The sequence below is a fragment of the Siphateles boraxobius genome, unplaced genomic scaffold (assembly GCF_051911475.1).
Source record: "Siphateles boraxobius isolate OS27281-9 unplaced genomic scaffold, OSU_SipBor_1 46, whole genome shotgun sequence".
NCBI classification, from domain to species: Eukaryota; Metazoa; Chordata; class Actinopteri; order Cypriniformes; family Leuciscidae; genus Siphateles; species Siphateles boraxobius.
In genome coordinates, this window is record NW_027509097.1 from 442501 (window position 1) to 460597 (window position 18097).

The 18097-nt window shown below is 37.7% G+C and overlaps 2 protein-coding genes across 7 annotated transcripts in view; both read right to left on the reverse strand.

Annotated features, from left to right (window-relative positions):
* adam12a (ADAM metallopeptidase domain 12a) overlaps positions 1-7064 on the reverse strand; it is a 118527-nt gene extending 111463 nt beyond the window's left edge. For all 4 annotated transcript variants that reach the window (XR_013194379.1, XR_013194378.1, XR_013194377.1 and 1 more), the window contains exon 1: positions 6735-7064. Coding sequence is in view for 1 of the 4 variants with exons in the window: in XM_077200236.1 (XP_077056351.1) it covers positions 6735-6837 (103 nt within the window). In the remaining 3 variants the exon portion in view is untranslated. The remainder of the gene's footprint in view (positions 1-6734) is intronic.
* A 4479-nt stretch (positions 7065-11543) lies between these two features.
* cunh10orf90 (chromosome unknown C10orf90 homolog) overlaps positions 11544-18097 on the reverse strand; it is a 28190-nt gene continuing 21636 nt past the window's right edge. For all 3 annotated transcript variants that reach the window (XM_077200222.1, XM_077200223.1, XM_077200224.1), the window contains exons 9-11: positions 17222-17285; positions 15886-16006; positions 11544-13008 (exon numbers count right to left, since the gene is read on the reverse strand). In XM_077200222.1, coding sequence (XP_077056337.1) covers positions 12967-13008; positions 15886-16006; positions 17222-17285 — 227 coding nt within the window. In that variant the 3' untranslated portion in view covers positions 11544-12966. The remainder of the gene's footprint in view (positions 13009-15885; positions 16007-17221; positions 17286-18097) is intronic.

The window sequence follows — 18097 nt, forward strand, 5'->3', positions numbered from 1 at the left end:
CAGCGGAGAAAGATGCGAGCGAACCCATTCGGTCCGTTATGGCAACGCTGCCGAATATCAAGAAGTTAAAGCCGGAGCAAGAACAATCTTTTCTTAGTTTTGTTGTTGGCCATGATGTTGTGGCCCTCCTCCCCACGGGGTTCGACATGACATACGTCACGACCAAACGTTAGCGACTGGTTATGGCAGATCCGGAGTGACTCTGGGCAGATCCAATAGTTTTAGACTTCAATAGAGTACCCGCCTACAAGGAAGTTATTGTTGTCAATGGAGCGGTGCCAGACTCTATGTACAAATGAAATGTACGAGTGTCTGGTGGGACCAGACTAGAGTAACACAGCTCAAAGTCTCAAACCCAAAGATATATTCTTTGTAAAAGTTAAGGCTCAGCCAAGCCTTCCTAAATGGCTTCACTCAAACACACCTCCACAAATCTACGTCAGTGTTTTGGGCGGTTATTGAACCGCAGATAATTTTTGAATTAAGTGTCAATGAGTTTGACACTGACAGTTTTATTTTATTCAATAGACAGTAGGAAATAATCTTGATATAATGGATAGTAGAAATTAAAAGATTATGAAGACAAATGTTTCTTTGATTCTGAATAAGATATATTTAAAATTTACAGAATTTGTTGCTGACAATTCCATTCACCCTTCTAAAGACTTATAAATATTATCAATTAATAATAATAATGATTATTATTATTATTATTATTATTTTATTCTATAGACAAATCAAAATAAAACCAAACACAATTTTAATATTCAAAATTATTTGTGCTGAAGATTCATGGAGTAAAAAATAAATAAATGCATTAAGAAGAAAGTAAAAAATTACGACTCCATTATGACTTCATGCTGACTCTACACTTTCAAGTGGAAAAAACAGCTTTTACTTCTCAGAAATCTGAATTTATAATGCTTCTATGAAACACACCACCTTGAATATTTATAATTAAAACCAAGAGTCAGCTCAAAAAATGTTCATCATAACTTCATGAAGGATCCCACAGACACGCCACTGAGGCTCATACCGGCTTTTAGGACTGTTTTAATGGTTCATCCACACTGTTGACAGAGGCAGAAAAAAAATCATTCATTTTCTCCACAACTAAATCTTCATTATCAAATTCCTCAGCAGCAACAGCTCAGTCCTATGATTCACGGCGAATCATGCAGCCACGATCAAGCTACAATCCTAAACTACTTATTTATTTGTATATATTAGCTACAATATTTTGTCATTTTATTCTTATAACCATGACTTAAAGTCAATAGCTTATTCTGCACATTTATATAATTCAATAGCATTCCTGTAACTCAATCAGTGGATCATGATGCTTGCAACGCCATGGTCATGAGTTCGATTCCCAAGGAATGCATGAATGAAATGAATTAATGAGTAAAAAAAAAAGAATGTTTTGTATGTCTTTTTCACAAGTTCTTTCCCAGTTAAAGCATTTAACCAATACTTCTTCAGTTCAAATCATAGTATTTTACATTGACATTTATTTATTAAGCGCATGAAATATTGTGATTTATCTCAGAGCTGACTGTTTGGTTAAAGTCTTTGAATTCCCTGTAGAGAAATGAATAAGAAATACACTTGAACGAAGAGGTGGGCGGTCAATGTTGCGCTTTATTGAGAACATAATTGGCCCTGATCTTCATATTGAGAGGGTAAAACGCTCTGGATGGGGTCAGTTTGGTTTAAACGTTTGACCGCTCTCTCTCTCTCTCTCTCTCTGTGTGTCTGTGTGTGTGTGTGTGTGTGTGTCAGGCAGTCATGCGTGCAGACATCTTCTGTAGTGTTTAACCTATACATGTGTGCAACTGACTGTCACTGCACCCGTCTCTCTCTCCTCCTCTCCGTCTGTCTTTCATTAACCCCCCACACCCTCAACTGTCTGTTTTTCCAGGGTGTCTCTTGCTTTCTCTCCCTCAACAGTCCAGCGGCGTATGATATGAACAGCTGCCGGTTCTCCTGAAACTCTTTCTGGCAGTCATGCATTCACCAGAAGATACTCAATCCCATTCAGCTGTTTCCAGCTCTGCCATGATCCATTTCTGGGTGTGTAGACGAGCACTCGCTCACTCTGACCGCTGACGTACTGTACGCCTCAAACTGTCATTTGAGAATAGGACATGTGGCGAAAACGAAAAGGCAGTACGAATGATAAACTCTACATGAAATAAAGAATGCAATTTGCACCGTACCGTGAACAAAAAACACAATCAAACAGAAAGAAAGTGACAGTTCACCCAAAAATTAAGCTGGTGCTTAGAACCAAAAAAGTATCTTGAAGTAGTTGTGCAAGTAGTCCATATGCTTTATGGCTGCTCAAAAAACATTTCTGATTATTATCAATGCTGAAATCAGTCGTTCTGCTTCATATTTTCAGTATAAACCGTGATTTTCAGGATCCTATGATGGATATAAAGTTCAAAAGAACAGCAGTTATTTAAAATATAATATTTTGTAACTTTATAAATGTCTTTACTGTCACTTTTGATCACTTTAATGCATCTTTGCATATTAAAAATTTTACTGACCCCAAACTTTTGAACGTATAGTGATAATCTCAAGCACTTATTGATATATGAGCATTAAATCAGTAGCCACTCTGCTCTCTAGATTTCAGCATTTACATTGTCTATTAAAAAAAAACATACAAACACCATATTGGGTGACAACGAATAGTGTGCATTGATGAATCATACGCAACAAGACTAGAAATCTGCATTACAGAAACATATGAGGGCAATTTTGATTTCCTGTTGACTTTAATAATGCAAAATAACAGATGCTTCCGAATGGCATCTCCATGACCCTTCTGCATTTAACAACTGATCATACCCATAAAACGAACAATCTCTGCAGACGCCAGCTCATAAAAGCCCACCACTGAGGATTTCCGGTCATTTTCAGCCTCCAGCAGCCTTCATGCAGAAGCACATGCTGGACTCCTGCAACACAGGCCCCGTGAGACGGCGGGGAGCCACCTGTTCTGATCCATTCACTCATTAGTCTTTAACAGGCAACCACTTCCTGTCACTGCCATGCAGATTTCACACCAGGGGGGATTGTGGGAAGATGAGCTGCAGTATTACTTTCCCAGAGGAAGTGAGTGCATGAAAATCTTAAAGGAACAGTGCACCCAAAATTGATTGGTTTTCTTTCTTCTGTGAAACACTAACAGGAGATGTTGAGTAGAATATCAGAGATTCTGTTTTCCATGCAGTTAATGTGTTCACAACAACAACAACAACAAAAAATAGTCCATACAACTTGTACACAATGTTTCAAGACTTCTGCAGTCATAAGCTATTGGTTTTCACTTGTTATGTGACAGACTGTGATGCATTTAAAACCGTGAGCGCGGATGAGATTTCAGAGCTACAGGGAAGATTTTCAGTGAATAATAACAGAAAGTTTTGGCCTTTTCCTCTTATAAATTTATCATATGAATTCAATATGACTTTATGCTCACCAGGGCTGCATTTATTTGATAAAAAAATACAGTAAAAACAGTAACATTGTGAAACATTATTACAATTTAAAATGGATGTTTTCTATTTGAACATATTGTAAAATATAATTTATTCCTGTGATTAAAGCTGAATTTTCAGCATCATTACTCCAGTCTTCAGTGTCACTGATTTTTCTGCTCAAGAAACATTTCTAAAGTATTTAGTACATTTTATAGGATTCTTTGATAAATATAACTTTCAAAAGAACAGCTGTCATTTGAAATAGATTTTTTTAAACATTATATGTCAGCGTCTTTAATGTCACTTTTGATCAATGTAATGCATTCCTGAATAAAAGTATTTACTTCTTGAAAAAATAAGTCGTACTGACCCCCAACTTTTGAATGGTAGTGTATGCAGTGTGTGTGTGTGTGTGTGTGTGTGTGTGTGTGTGTGTGTGTGTGTGTGTGTGTGTGTGTGTGTGTGTGTGTGTGTGTGTGTGTATGTAAAAGCACTCTGGACCCTTGTGTGTTCCACAGAAGAAAGAAATTCAAGCACATTTAAATGACACGAGGGTGAGTAAATGATGACAGAAAGTTTTCATCTTTTGCTGAACTTTAACTTCAAACATGCCAACACTGTCACAGAAGTGGGAATGAACTCTCTGGTTTTCCCACACGCTGCGCCTGGATGGAAAGTGAGTGTTTGTAGAAGACTCAGGGACAGTGTTCACACACACAGTAGTCGACATCCTCTCTCAAACACATGTTGGTAGCAGGGCTGCTTTGATCGTGTGTCTCTGTAACCTTGTTGTCACATCAACGGTTTCTGGATTTAAACCCCACTGTGACGGGCTCATCTCTCTTCCTCGTGTCTTTCTCTGTTCTTTCTCTTGACTTTCCACACTCATCTTTCTGTGTTCCTCTACACTTCCTTGCCTCTATCTCCCTTTAATGACTCACAAATGACTAGGACAGTTCTTGTAATCGGACAAAAAGTCAGGAACCATTCCCAAAGCGCCCCTATTATGCAATTTTTAAGGTACCTAATTTTGTTTTGGAGTCTTCTACAATAGGGTTACATGCATAAAGGTAAAAACCCCCACAAATTTCCCCATTACATATATTGCAGCATCAGCTCTTTTCTCACAGTGTCTGAAATGGTTTGATCATTCGGTCTCTCTAAACCCCTCCTTTCCGTGAGCTTCCTCTGCTCTGATTGGTCAGATGGCCATGTCTGCTGTGATTGGTCGATCGCTTACAGCACAGGTCATAAACGAAACACCCATCAACACGGAACATCTGAATTTCAGCTCTTTCTCAGTCCTTGATACAGTAATGATTGCGTTGGTTTTACCGTATCAATTCAGGAGCGAGTCCTCATCCTTTAGAAGTGCATCAAAGTGGATTTACTTTAGCAGCAGAAAACAGCGTCTTCTCAACATGATCACCACAAACCAAACCCTTCCAGTCTCAGATAAACTGTGTTTGAGGGCGGAGCAAAGCAGACGCTGTTCACCGACAGCCAATCAAGACCAGAGACTGGCATTATGCAAATTTGAAAGAAAGTGAGACTGGAATTACTGACGACTCTTTCAGGCAGTTCAGAATCACTTCTTTCTTTCAGGAGACTAAAACTCACTTCGATCTTTAAAACTTTGCAGACATCATACATTCATAAATAGATATATTTAACACTATTTGAAATGTAATTTCACAAAAAGCATAATAGGGGCACTTTAAATTCAAGAATCATCTATTTTAATCAATTGGAGCAGTTCTTGATAAATGGAAACTTACTTTTTTAAACATACTTTAATGTAAATAATAAAAGGTTATGCAACCAAACATAGTTTTGCTTTTGTTTAGTAAAAAATAATCGTTAATTGGAATCACTGCACATTTTGTTTCAAATCATTCTCTGCATAATTTCTGCTCTTGATGACAATGGTGGCTAATTTAGCATAGTTTTACACCAGTAACAGTACCTAACTATACTGTAAACTATGATGGTAAGACTGACTGTAAGATGCTCCACATCTCCCCGTCCCGCCAGCACACCTGTTTTGTATAAGTGCTCTGATTTAATGAGGGTATCTGTGGCTGATCAAGCACCATGTCGCCCTAAACGTCGTGTCATTCATCAAATCTGCCACTGTTGCATGCAGCGGGTTTGTTTCATTAGTTCAGCCCCTGCGCTCACATCATATAATCACCCTGACTGCGTCCACCAGACCCGCTCATTCCATATCAGTTACCGCGTCTATGATGAATGGGCTTTTAACTATTAATGATCGTCTACGTGCAATTAACTCAGCAAAGCACACAATAACATAATCATCACACACACACAAATACATTTAGCATCAGGAGGCAAAGAGAGACTGATTGTTTTCTGTGTTAATTAAGAGCACTTTACCAGTGATGATGTGTTGAGAGAGAGAGAGAGAGAGAGAGAGAGAGAGAGAGAGAGAGAGAGAGAGAGAGAGAGAGAGAGAGAGAGAGAGTTACTCCTTATCTTAAAGTAAAACCTCTGCAACTGTTGCATTACAGTAAAGAAAATAAGATTTTTTTGCATTATTGTAATGACAATTGGGGGGAGAAATGTGCCTAAGTAATTATCATAAAATTATACATTTATATATATAAATTATATAACAGTATATATATCTCCTATTGCTCCTAATAAGCTGCATTTTCCTGGGGAATTAAAATTAAATATTAAGTATGATAGGTTTTTGTGACATTCAACCAAATTCAGCTGTATCTGCCATGGAATCATCACCAAATATTGTACAACTACTGACAAACCACAAAGTTATCAAAAATAGAAACCACCAGCAAAACACAAACATGTTCTGTTATCGCCTCTGTTAACAAAGCACAAAAATCCCCTAAAGTTGTTGTTCTGGAGAAACATCAGAGCATGTTCTTCACACAAAATGTGCAACAGTTCATCAGTTGTGCTGCTTTGAGAAAAAGAGACTAATCTGCTCCCAAAACAAACTGTGACAAAACCAAGTGAGCTTGTAGACAGTATGTTGGATTTGGAAACTTCTAAATTAGGCTACTTGTCAAATTCAAAACATTTGCAATTACGGGTCAGATGAGGTAGAAACAGTGTCTTAAAGAAACAACTGTGCGGTTCACTGTGTGCACATGATGCCCAAAACTGCTGCTTGACTACGTAGGCAGCGCAAAAGATTCACAGTCATGTGAAAGTTATAAGTGCATAAAGCAATTACACTTAAATGTGTGTTACCTGCTGTAAACAGCCTCCCGGCGCAGCAGACAGTCAGCACGGACACAACATGCGCCCAGACCGCGGTCAGGAGCGCACGCTTCGGGCTGTACCGGCTGGACATGGTGCCCGACGGGAATCCGCGCGGATCACGGCAGAACGACCATAATATAGAGCAGCGACTGCAGACACACGGCGGCTGACGACTTCACACACTTCCTGAAATCTGAGAGACTCTCAGGGCGTCAGGAGCGTTTAGAAGCGCGCGCCACACATCAGCTCTCCATGAGCGCACGAGCCACACACACTCAGGCACCCTCGTGCAACGCGCGTGTGTGTGTGTGTGTGTGCGTGTGTGTGCGAGCGCGACGATGTCCTGACGCCTCTGATTTTGGATAAGTGTTAAAACGCAGCCTAGATCCGAAACGGCGATAACAGTTTATAATAACTCTCATTAATATTCGTGAACAAACAATGTGCTTAAAATATGTCTTTGTCTTGGTTGCGTGTGGGTCTTTGGCTAAACAAGCATTTCTACAGTTATTGTCCAGCCCAAACAATATACTATATTCATTGAACTCACGTTTAGTCACTATATATAGCCTAAGTTGTAATTTTTGGAACCTACTGTTAATTTGAGACAAAAAGCTAATGCAAAAGCAAAAAAAAATATTTAAAATAATAATATTAATAATAATTATAATAATTGACCTTTAAGCATTATATAATGTTGTTATACATGTTATTAATGAAAGTTATGTTTTCCATGCCAGAGAATAACACATGTCTGAAATGAATCACCCTGCTTAACCGTATATGTTATGAATATTATTTTATGAGTGAGACAGTGAGTTGACAGGGCAACGAACTCTGCATTGATCAGTTTAATCTAGTGTCAGTATTTATGTTTTAATTAAAGGATAATGATTAATTGAAATGGTCATCATGCCATTTAATCCCATAATTATTATAGACCAAGAATAGAATATTATAAAATGTATCAATTGATTCAGCATGACAAGTAATTCAGAGCCACGGTTAATTGTAATGCGTCATGTCATGTGAATGACCTCTAATGATGGCCTTAAATAAATAATTGAATAATGCTAACTCACAGTGCAGCAGTATTGGACCAGCATGCACTGCACTGCACATGCAGTTTGTGAATCTGCCCTGATTTACTGCAGCACAAACATGAAAAAAACACACATCCATGATGAACCGATGAACCTGTGCATTATTCAAAAGCTGCATCACATAAACAACAAAACCTCAGACTGCACATGCAGGAACGATCCGTGTAATGACAACATCAACAGCGTTTGCTGTGCAGCCACATGAGTGAAAATCTCATTTCCAAAGAGCAAAATACTGTGATTTCATCATTCTGTTCTTGCATTACCCCGATTTCAAAAGGCCAGACAGGAATGGATCCAAGAGACAGCAGAAATCCATTTGAAACACATCCTCAAAGACTGTCTTGTAGCTGGAAATAAAGGAACAGACTTTAACATCGAACAAACCCAAATTTAGACAGCGATTAGCTTTTCTCCAAGAACTATTTAAAGAAGTGCTAAAGCAGGAATGACTGTCAGAGTAAGGGAATGAGTCTGAATAACAGTATCTTTCTGGGTTCCTCTGCACTTCCTTCTCTAAATCTCCCATTAATGATAAATGATGGACAGTTCTTGTAAATTAATTGGACAAAAAGAGTCAGGAACCATTGGCCCAATTCCTAATTTTGTTTTGGAGGTCTTCTAAAATTGGTTCACATCCATCCAAGTTAAAAAACCCACAAATTTTCTCACAATATACAGCTAGCAATGCAGCTTCAGCTCTTTTCTCACAGTGTCCATATATCACTGTCCACCAGGATTTTTCTTTTCTTGAATTGTTCATGAGTCATTCTGAAACAGGCGTCTTTCCCATTTCAAAAACGTAATTAATGAGTGTGCATAAGAATTTAAATGGTTTAAAAACAAAACAGACAAATAATGATTTAGGCTAAGTGTTAGTAAATTACAACAATAATACAATAATTACTAAATAATAGCAAAATAATATGAAAAAATATTACACACTCTAAAATATTTTCATGAATTATTATCACAACTTTTTTCTTTTGTCAAATCAACTTGACACTTAATTCACTTGATCAACTACTAGATTCACTAACGTTGTTCATATAACACTATTTTGTGTTTCGGTTGATTATACTAATCTCTTTCTTTGTATTAGCCTAACTAATTGTTTTTTGTTTCAATGAACTCTACATTTTAAGGCCACAAATTTAACTTTCTGTTTTAAAGTGGCTATATTGAATTCAAAAACCCTTGTTATTAGCGACACAAGTCACCGCAACGGATTGCTCGTGCTCACATAACATACAAGAGACTGAATGTGATTCAGTGCCCAGTTCTTTTTCATTCTTTGCTTAGAAGTAAAAAGAAGTTGGAAATACCTTTGCAGGGTTATACTTTTAACGAACATCCACACGTCGTCCAGGCGGTCTTTGAGTTTCGGAGGCCCGTTTCAAACAGCTGCAGGCCCCCTTATGAGGAAAAAAGACAGACAAGCACTTCATGAAGTGCAACTGCTAATATTTATTTTCTCTCTTATATTATTCAACAATGTTATCTCATATTTCACTTGTAATAGTCTATTTATAAAAAGTATACCACTATATACAAGTTATATCTCCTTAACTCTAATGAAATTATACTTTTAAAACCGCCAGTAGGTGGCGGCAACTCATTGTCTTCACGAGGGAGTCATTGAATCATTCATTCAAAATGGCTGATTCCTTCTGTGTAGGCTAAGTGAGTCGTTGAGTCATTCATTACAATAATTTGTTCAAAATATGGCTTTGTTCTGAAACATCACTTTGTTTCTCGGAGATGTGCAATGGCTCTGCTGTGGATTTGTTTAGAATTATTTTCAATGGCGAAATAGAGCAAAAACATAATTAGCCGAAAATTAACTTCTTGTTTATTGAACTGCGGTATAAAATGAATATAAACAAGAACTCACACAGAGACCTTGCGTTTCGTGATGACGGATGAAATATAGCAAAGGCCGCTACTGGTGAGATTGACGTTTACATGATTATGTAAATGTGTGTCGCGCGCTTTCCTCAATAACACAATAAACAAATAAACACACAACAATGGCAGAGGTGAAAAAGCAGCAGTTAAGAAAGCATTTGATCATAGTGTGTGGATATTTGTCATCATGTTGACCGACGAGGTAAAATATTCACTGTTATGATATAGTTTGATTATACAGGCCTATATTTGAGACTATAGACAATATAGTTCTAGCTATGAGACTAGTTTGAATTGATCCCTTTTCTTTGCGTGATGCTCTTTTTTTTTCACGTGTCTTTAAATGGCTCTCGGGAGCATGCCTAAAACTCACATCCTTTTTGATTTTCCCGGAGAAAACGTATTGAGTACTTCACATGTGTGTGTGTGTGTTCAGGGAATTTCCTGTGGTAAAAATCTACCATTAGCTCTTCATTGTTGGAGTCTTTACTTGCTTAGCCTACTCATGTTAATGAGGAACACAAAAGGCCCCCATTTGGTAGAGTGGCCCTCATAAGCCCCATGTACTTTGTTGGAGGAAACAGACCTAATTCAGAGGCGTCCCATCCCGTCTCGGGGTCAATGTACCAGCTGTCTTCAGGAGTGAAATAACCTTCAGACGAGCTCCTGTGGGAAAGCAGGGTCAGTGCACACCATATACATGTCCTTTAAACTTCATTTGCATGCTCTCACCTGTGCCGTCCATTCACTGCTGTGGGGAAAAAAACCTGTAATGCTAAGAAATGCAGTATGATGGATTACTTGCGGTGTCTCTATTCTGTTTCACCTGAACCACTGAACTGGAGGGTCTGGTTCTCATATCTCCAGGTATAGAGCCATATTCAGCCCTCAGTAGGGGTGATTGGGTCCAAACGAACAGAACAGACTTTACAATCCAAGACAACAGGGTCTCTGATTTCACAAACGCCTTTGAGATATCCTATTACTCATGCAGCATGTCATTTTGATCAGTGTGTAAAACCATTTTGTATCTTAAGAACCACAATAATTCTCAGAGAAAAAGCGATTTATGGGTTTACGCGGTTCGCTCTGGTTCTAGGTCAGTGTTCCACTGTAGTCATCAACATCCCGCTATGATTCATCTCGGCTCTTCATCCCAGGCCAGAAGAAGTTTCTCTAGAGCAATATTCATCCATCCATCCAGCCGAAATGTGGTCAATTTCCTGTTATTTAGGATTGTGCTTTTACAATCCTGTCAAATTTATTATCATCAAACTCAAAGCCCAGAATACTGAGAAAAGCCTCTTGCAAAAACACATCAATATTCATCATGACATTAAGAAAAGATTCTAAATTTAGTTGGCCTAGAAGAAAAAATATGCTTTAAGATATTTGCTAAAGGTTTAGCAGGAATATTTGAAGGTATAAATGTTCATTTGTAGCAGAATTGTCAGCACTGGCATCTAAATGGAGACTCTTTGGTCGTTCGTGCAGGACACAATAAAGTGAATATTAATATAATATAATAATATATAATACAAATATAATATTGTATAATTTTGTCTGCCCAGATGGATGTCTTTGGCCATTACATCACGTCTTGCGCCATGAACCAGGGTTATTATAGTTAACTAAAACCATAAAAAAGCATTCATTTCTAACTGAAATGAAACTCATAATTTTCTTAAAAAACTGTCACAATATCTCAATGATACTAAAATAATATTGCCATGTTAAGAATTAATAAAACAGGGTCTCCTGAAATGAGGTTCATGAGGAAACTGTAGGTGGTCCATGAGTTTATGAATAGCTATAATTAAAAAAAAAAACAAGTAAAAATAAAACATGTTAAGAAAAGATTAAATACGTATTTGTTTATCTCCATGCCATGTCAGAGACTATTAACAATCATCAGAGAACCGTGGAAATGCAAATGCGTTGTAAAATGATTGAAATATTAAATTAAATGATCAGAGGGACTTCAAGTAAATATTTTTAAGTCAAAGTGGTTTGCTGGCAATAGAAGTTTGGCAATCTCAGTCAGAAAACATGAAAACTGGTCAGTAAAGTCAGAATAGTTATAACTATTTACCTGAATAACACCTCCAGAAGGAGATTTAAATGCAAAGATAACAAAAAAAAACAAAAAACTTGAGCATTCGCACCTATGTTTCTGTAGCCTACTTGCGTAAATTATGGCCTAAAATGCATCATCACATTCACAAAGAAAGATACATTATTTGACTCCAGTAAAGTTTTGATCTCCAAAAACACAGTAGTTCATTCCCCAAACACAAAAAAATACGTAATACAAGTTCTTTCGAATCAAGTTTTACTGCAAGACTTCGGTTTATAACTCGTAGACTATTGCAGAGTCCTGTCCCGTCTAAGCAGGCACGTGTGGGACAGTCTTGGCTCGTTCTGAGAGAGGACAAAAGCCTCTTTCACTCCGCGCGAGAGAACCGCTCCATTAGAGATGCATTCCTATTCATGATGGGGTCAAATTCCTTTTGCTCCCGGCTAATGGCTCGGAGACACACGGACAGAGAACGGCTACTGATGTCATAATGAGCCGGCAGAACGTACGAATGCAAGGCTGAGAGCAAGATCACAGTCCTCGTGTCTAAGATGTCTTCAAATGTCCCGTTCTTTGGATTTTAGGCTTTAGCGAGCTGTAATGTGCTCTTTCGTGTGTTATGACAGAGTGAACAGTCTGTATATGGAAATTGCAGCATCTCTCAGAAGCCAAAGACTCTCCCGACGGCATAAGATGTCCCGTGTTTATCAGTGTCGTGTGATGCTGTTCGGAGACTCTGACATGTTAGAATGATTTCTGAAGGATCATGTGACACTGAAGACTGGAGTAATGCTGAAAATTCAGCTTTGATCACAGGAATAAATTACATTTTAAAATATAATTACATTACAAAACACTTATTTTTAAACTGTAAAATATTTCACAATATTACTGTTTTTACTGTATTTCTTTTATCAAATAAATGCAGTCTAGTGTGCAGAAGAGACTTCTTTAAAAAACATTAAGACCATACTTTTGACCCGTAGTCGTGTATAGGGAATAGATGTAATCCAGAGGAACTTTTATTCTGGAAGGAGCTATTCCATAACATTTATAACCGTTGTCACGTCATATTTTTCAAGGGCCGGCATGAGAACTGTGGAGTGAGAAGAAACACGAGTCCAAGGCGGTGTCAGTGATTTCCTCTTCTCTGCAAAATCTGCTCCAGAAGTTTCTGTAAAAAAAAGAAAAAAATTATTTAGTCAGTTTTGTTCCAAATGTCCATGATTTGTGGTCAGCATGGGTTGGACACGCCAAATGTTTTTTGTTGAAACACATCATAATTAATACTGGATGTCTGGATGATAGGGTGTTTTAAAGAAATGCTGTTTTAAAAAAAGAATCATTGCAGTTTTAAGGAAGGTATTAAAAGTCCATTTGAACTTTTGTTTCTCTTTCTTCATGCACCAAGACTTTTCTCTTCGGTGAAACATTTACAAAATGTGTTAAAATCATATTTACACGTTACAATATTTTACTTTACAAGATTTTTAAGTTCTTATGCATGGCACTTTTTCATATTTATATTATTTGTTTTGTGATTTGAATAAGAAGCGAATTAGTTGATTAATTTTTACATTTTACATAATGACAGGAGCTTTGTTAGGGATTGCAAGCACCTATTTATCTGGAGTTTTAATTCAGAAACAATAATTTTCGTATCACCATCACATGCAATATCAGAAAACCCACAGTTACTATTATTCCAAATGTTGGTCAAGGCCGTGATCTCAATATAGACGTATGTTAAAGAATCAGCCATATAAAAGATGGAAAAACAGTGAGGGAACATGGGAAAAGCATCCAGCCTCATGACAGACACACATATTGGCTGGCAATGATGTTATTGTCTATATTTGTGTGTGTGTGTGTGTGTGTGTCATCATGTGCTGTGCTATCATTGACAGTAACTGGGTGTTCGCTCCTGTGAACAGGAGCTCCACACACACGCACGCACGCGCGCACACACACACACACACACACACACACACACACACACACACACACACACACACACACACAGAGACAGCACAATGAAGCTCTTACAGCACTGCCAACCAGAGAATATTCAAAACACACACACAGAATATTTTCATATTATTCGTTTCTTACATCCACACCAACATATGCACACAATTTACCACCATCGTCATCATAATCTATAACTAAATTTTATTTTCTTATTCCCTCACAATGCCAGAACATGAAATATAAAAATAAAGCTGACAATGAAACTTTGACCATTTTTAGAACAGCATACTATCATAACTAATATCATGATGAAACTGTTGAAAGAGTTGCCACATAACATGTTTGTGTGGAAGTGAATATGCTTTTTGCTTTTTGACTAAAACACTGATACTCTGGCCTATAGTGACATCTGGTGGAAGAAAAGTAGGACATTTACCCTGAGTGAGGTCATTATAGGATTCAATAGTGCTTGAATATTACTTCATAGCAAATCATACAAAATAGATATATTTAATTATTTATATACATTCAAATTACTAATATATATGTATATATGTATATATATATATATATATATATATAATTTTACTATATATGAAGTTATAAATGTGTCATAATGTGTTAAAATCACGAATATAAGTTCTTAAAATTGCAATTTTCTTTAATATGTAGGCTATATATTTATATAATTTGTTTTTGATGGAAACGAGAAGTGAATTAGTAGATTAATTTTAAGATTTTAAGAGCTTTATTAGGGATCGCAACCGAACTTAATTCACTTCCCAGAGTTTAAAATAAAGTGTATACATACATTTCATACAAATTAATCTGGTGTTACCAAAGGTACCCGCACTATTTTACATTTACAGATTTTTGTAGATGTTTTTATCCGTATCAGATATTTACCATGTCATTCTTCCAATTTTTGTCTAATAATGTGGTCTATCAGTATGAGTTTGAATAACTTAATATTGTCTCAATTGTTGTTTTTTACTATGATTTTAGTTGTGGTGCTGAATAATTACCATGTATTTGTATGGTACTTCAGGATACTTCAAATAATATCATAGTATTACTACAGTTACATTTCCAAAAACATGGTATTTTTTATGAAGATTGAACAGAACGAGAATCCTGAGAATCTTCTATGAGATTATAATATAAGACACACACATCCCTGACTCTAAAGCCCGAAAGTTTTAATGAACCCCAGGAGGCGTTCAGGCTGTCTGACTCTGTTCACCTCTCTCAGTGTAACTACACACATCAGACACAGGTCAGTCTCCCATTAGTGCTCACAACACTGGATTCTGATCCTACAGGTCTCCTTTCTTGCCAAAGAGACTTCCAAAATAGTGTCACAGATTAACAGAAAATGTCATGGCATTGTGTGTGGAAAACTGGAATCAAACATGACCGTACAACATATGCACCAAATATATTCTGATTGACTGTGTGCACCTAGTTTGGACACGTAATAAGGATTTATTCAAATCAAATAGCAGTATAAATAGTGATGCTTCACTAACCAAACACTGCAAATAATTACATGAACAAAAACAAAAGCTTTTTCAGTCAGTGTGATGTGCAAATGTGAAGACAGGCCTAGAAATGTGTGTTTTCTGACACTGTTGAATATGGCTCTGTGTCAGGGACTGTAAGAGTAAGAGGTGTTGAGGAACAAAATGCATCGGGCAAAGTCAATACCGATAGTTAAGGGGTGGAAAGGGTTTAGAGAAGTCGTCCTTCTCCGGTCCGATGGAATTAGTGGAATTTTGTTAAGATAACCGAATACCTTGTGGCGGCATATTGAAAAAGCTTCACGTTCAGGATTAATGCTGAGAATTAATCTAATTTATTGAACCAGTTAATGCCAACTCAAAAATGAAATCCCCCCCACACACACACACACACACACACACACACACACACACACACACACACACACACACACACACACACACACACACACACACACACACACACACACACACGTGGTAATGATTACCGATGGACCTCGGAGCTGATCTGAGATCTGTCTTCACTTCTGCTCTCAGATCAGTCCTATATGTCCACAAACCTTTTTAAAGAGCTCTGCCCGCAGCCTGTTGGTCCGAGATGCCAGTTTTCTTTTCTCCTCGTCTTTTTTTCTCTTTTCTTCCTCTCTCCTCTTCCTCACTTCAGGGAGCTGGTTATAATTCCTGTCAATCAAAGCTCAGGGTTAGCATGCTTGACATACTAGCTGCTGTTTATAAAGGAGCACTGATGCACAGAGAAAATAGAAGGGAAAAGGCAGTGTTGAGAAAGAAACTGGCAATTGTACATGCACTGCAAAAAGTTTGTTCTGGGTGATTGCAAGAATGTTGTCGGGGTGTTCAGGGTGGGTTGCTAGAGTGTTGTTGTGGAATACCAGGTGGTTGCTAAGATGTTTTTGGGTGTTCTGGGTGGTTTCTAGGGTGTTGCTAGGGTATGTTAGGTGGTTGATAGGATGTTTTGGGGATATTCTTGGTGTCTTAAGGGTATTTTGTGGGGTTCTCAGAATGTTGTTGGGTGTTCTGGTGGTTGCTAGGTGGTTGCTATGGTTGTTTTGACATATTCTTGGAGTTTATAGGTATTTTGGGTGGCTGCGAATTTGTTGTAGGGCCAGGGGTGTTCTGGGTGGTTTCACCATGTATGTTAGGTGGTTGCAAGGTTTTTTTTGGGTATTTTGCAAGCTTGAATATTGTTGAGTTGTTCTGGGTTGTTTCGAGGATATTTTGGGTCAACATTCTAGAATGTTGTAGGGCCAGTGTTGTATGGCCCTACAACGGTATTTTGGGGGTTGCTGAGGTGTTTTATTTTTATTTTGCGGGTTGCCAGAATGTTTTGGGGTTTTCTGGGTGGTTTCTAGGGTGTTTGTTGGGGTATTCTGAGAGGTTGCTACTGGTATTTTCTCACTGGCAAAAAATATATCCTTTATATAGCCTAATGTGTTGTTGTTGTTTAAAAAGAAACAAGAATTAAACATTTAACTAAAAGAAATAACAATATATCATATTTCTTCTGAGCTCAGAATATATCAGAGTCAGAATTAAGAAATAAACAGTGAATATTTACAACATTATCTGACAAAACTGCCAGTGTTATTCAGTCACACACACCTTAAATCAAACTTCTGAACATGGCCACTCATTCGTGCAGAACCCATCCAGCCGTGCATCAAAGAGGTTTAATTTGGAAGCACAGTGAGACCAGATCTAATCGGATGAGGGTTTTATTCAGCGGCAGCAAAATAAACAAGCTGTGAAAAGCACAATCAGAGCGGCAAAACCCTGCAGCCACACAGACACACACAACACCTTCAATACAGATAGAACTGATACAGGTGTTTGTGTCTGTGCGAGAGAAAGAAAACAGGAACTGGCATGTTCCTTTACCTCCTGGACCGCAGCTGTAGACCCTTTCCCATGATGCTTCTGTCTTTGGATTTCAAAAGGCTTTCTGCAGAACACACACACACACACACACACACACACACACACACACACACACACACACACACACACACACACACACACACACACACACACACACACACACACACACACACACACACACACACACAATAAATTAGGTTTCTGAATAGGTTCACTCTAATTCAATGATAAAATCATACCGAAGAAACAGAAGAGTCCATGATTAAATATTGCTCAAATATCTAATTCAGATTGTTTTGGACACCAGAATTCAGAAAAAAATGGCAGACCCCCTACATTATTTTTATTTTATTTTTTATATTTTGTCTAATTTGAATATGCATTCAGTTTTCCATGTTCACAGCCATTCAGATTATGTCTGGGTCTTGCAATAAACATCAAGCGGCCAGTGATTTTTACCACAATTAAGGGTGTTATTTGAAAAAAGTGGGACATACTGTATAAAACAACCTAATGTAGTTTGCTGGAAATCAAACACACTGGTCTGGTTTGCTAGATTTGTGGGGACTCTCAAATTGACGTAATAGTTTTTATACTGTACAAACTGTATATTCTCTCCTTTTACACTAACACTACCCCTAAACCTACCCATCACTGTAAAGTTTATTACATTTTTATAAAATCTCATTCTGTATGATTTATAAGCTTGTTTTCTCCACAGTGACACAAGTCCCCATGAGTCTGTGTGCATTCAGGTTAAAGTCCCCCACCGACACAGACACACACACACACACACACACACACACACACACACACACACACACACACACACACACACACACACACACACTAAATCCAATGTCTGTCCAGATGGGG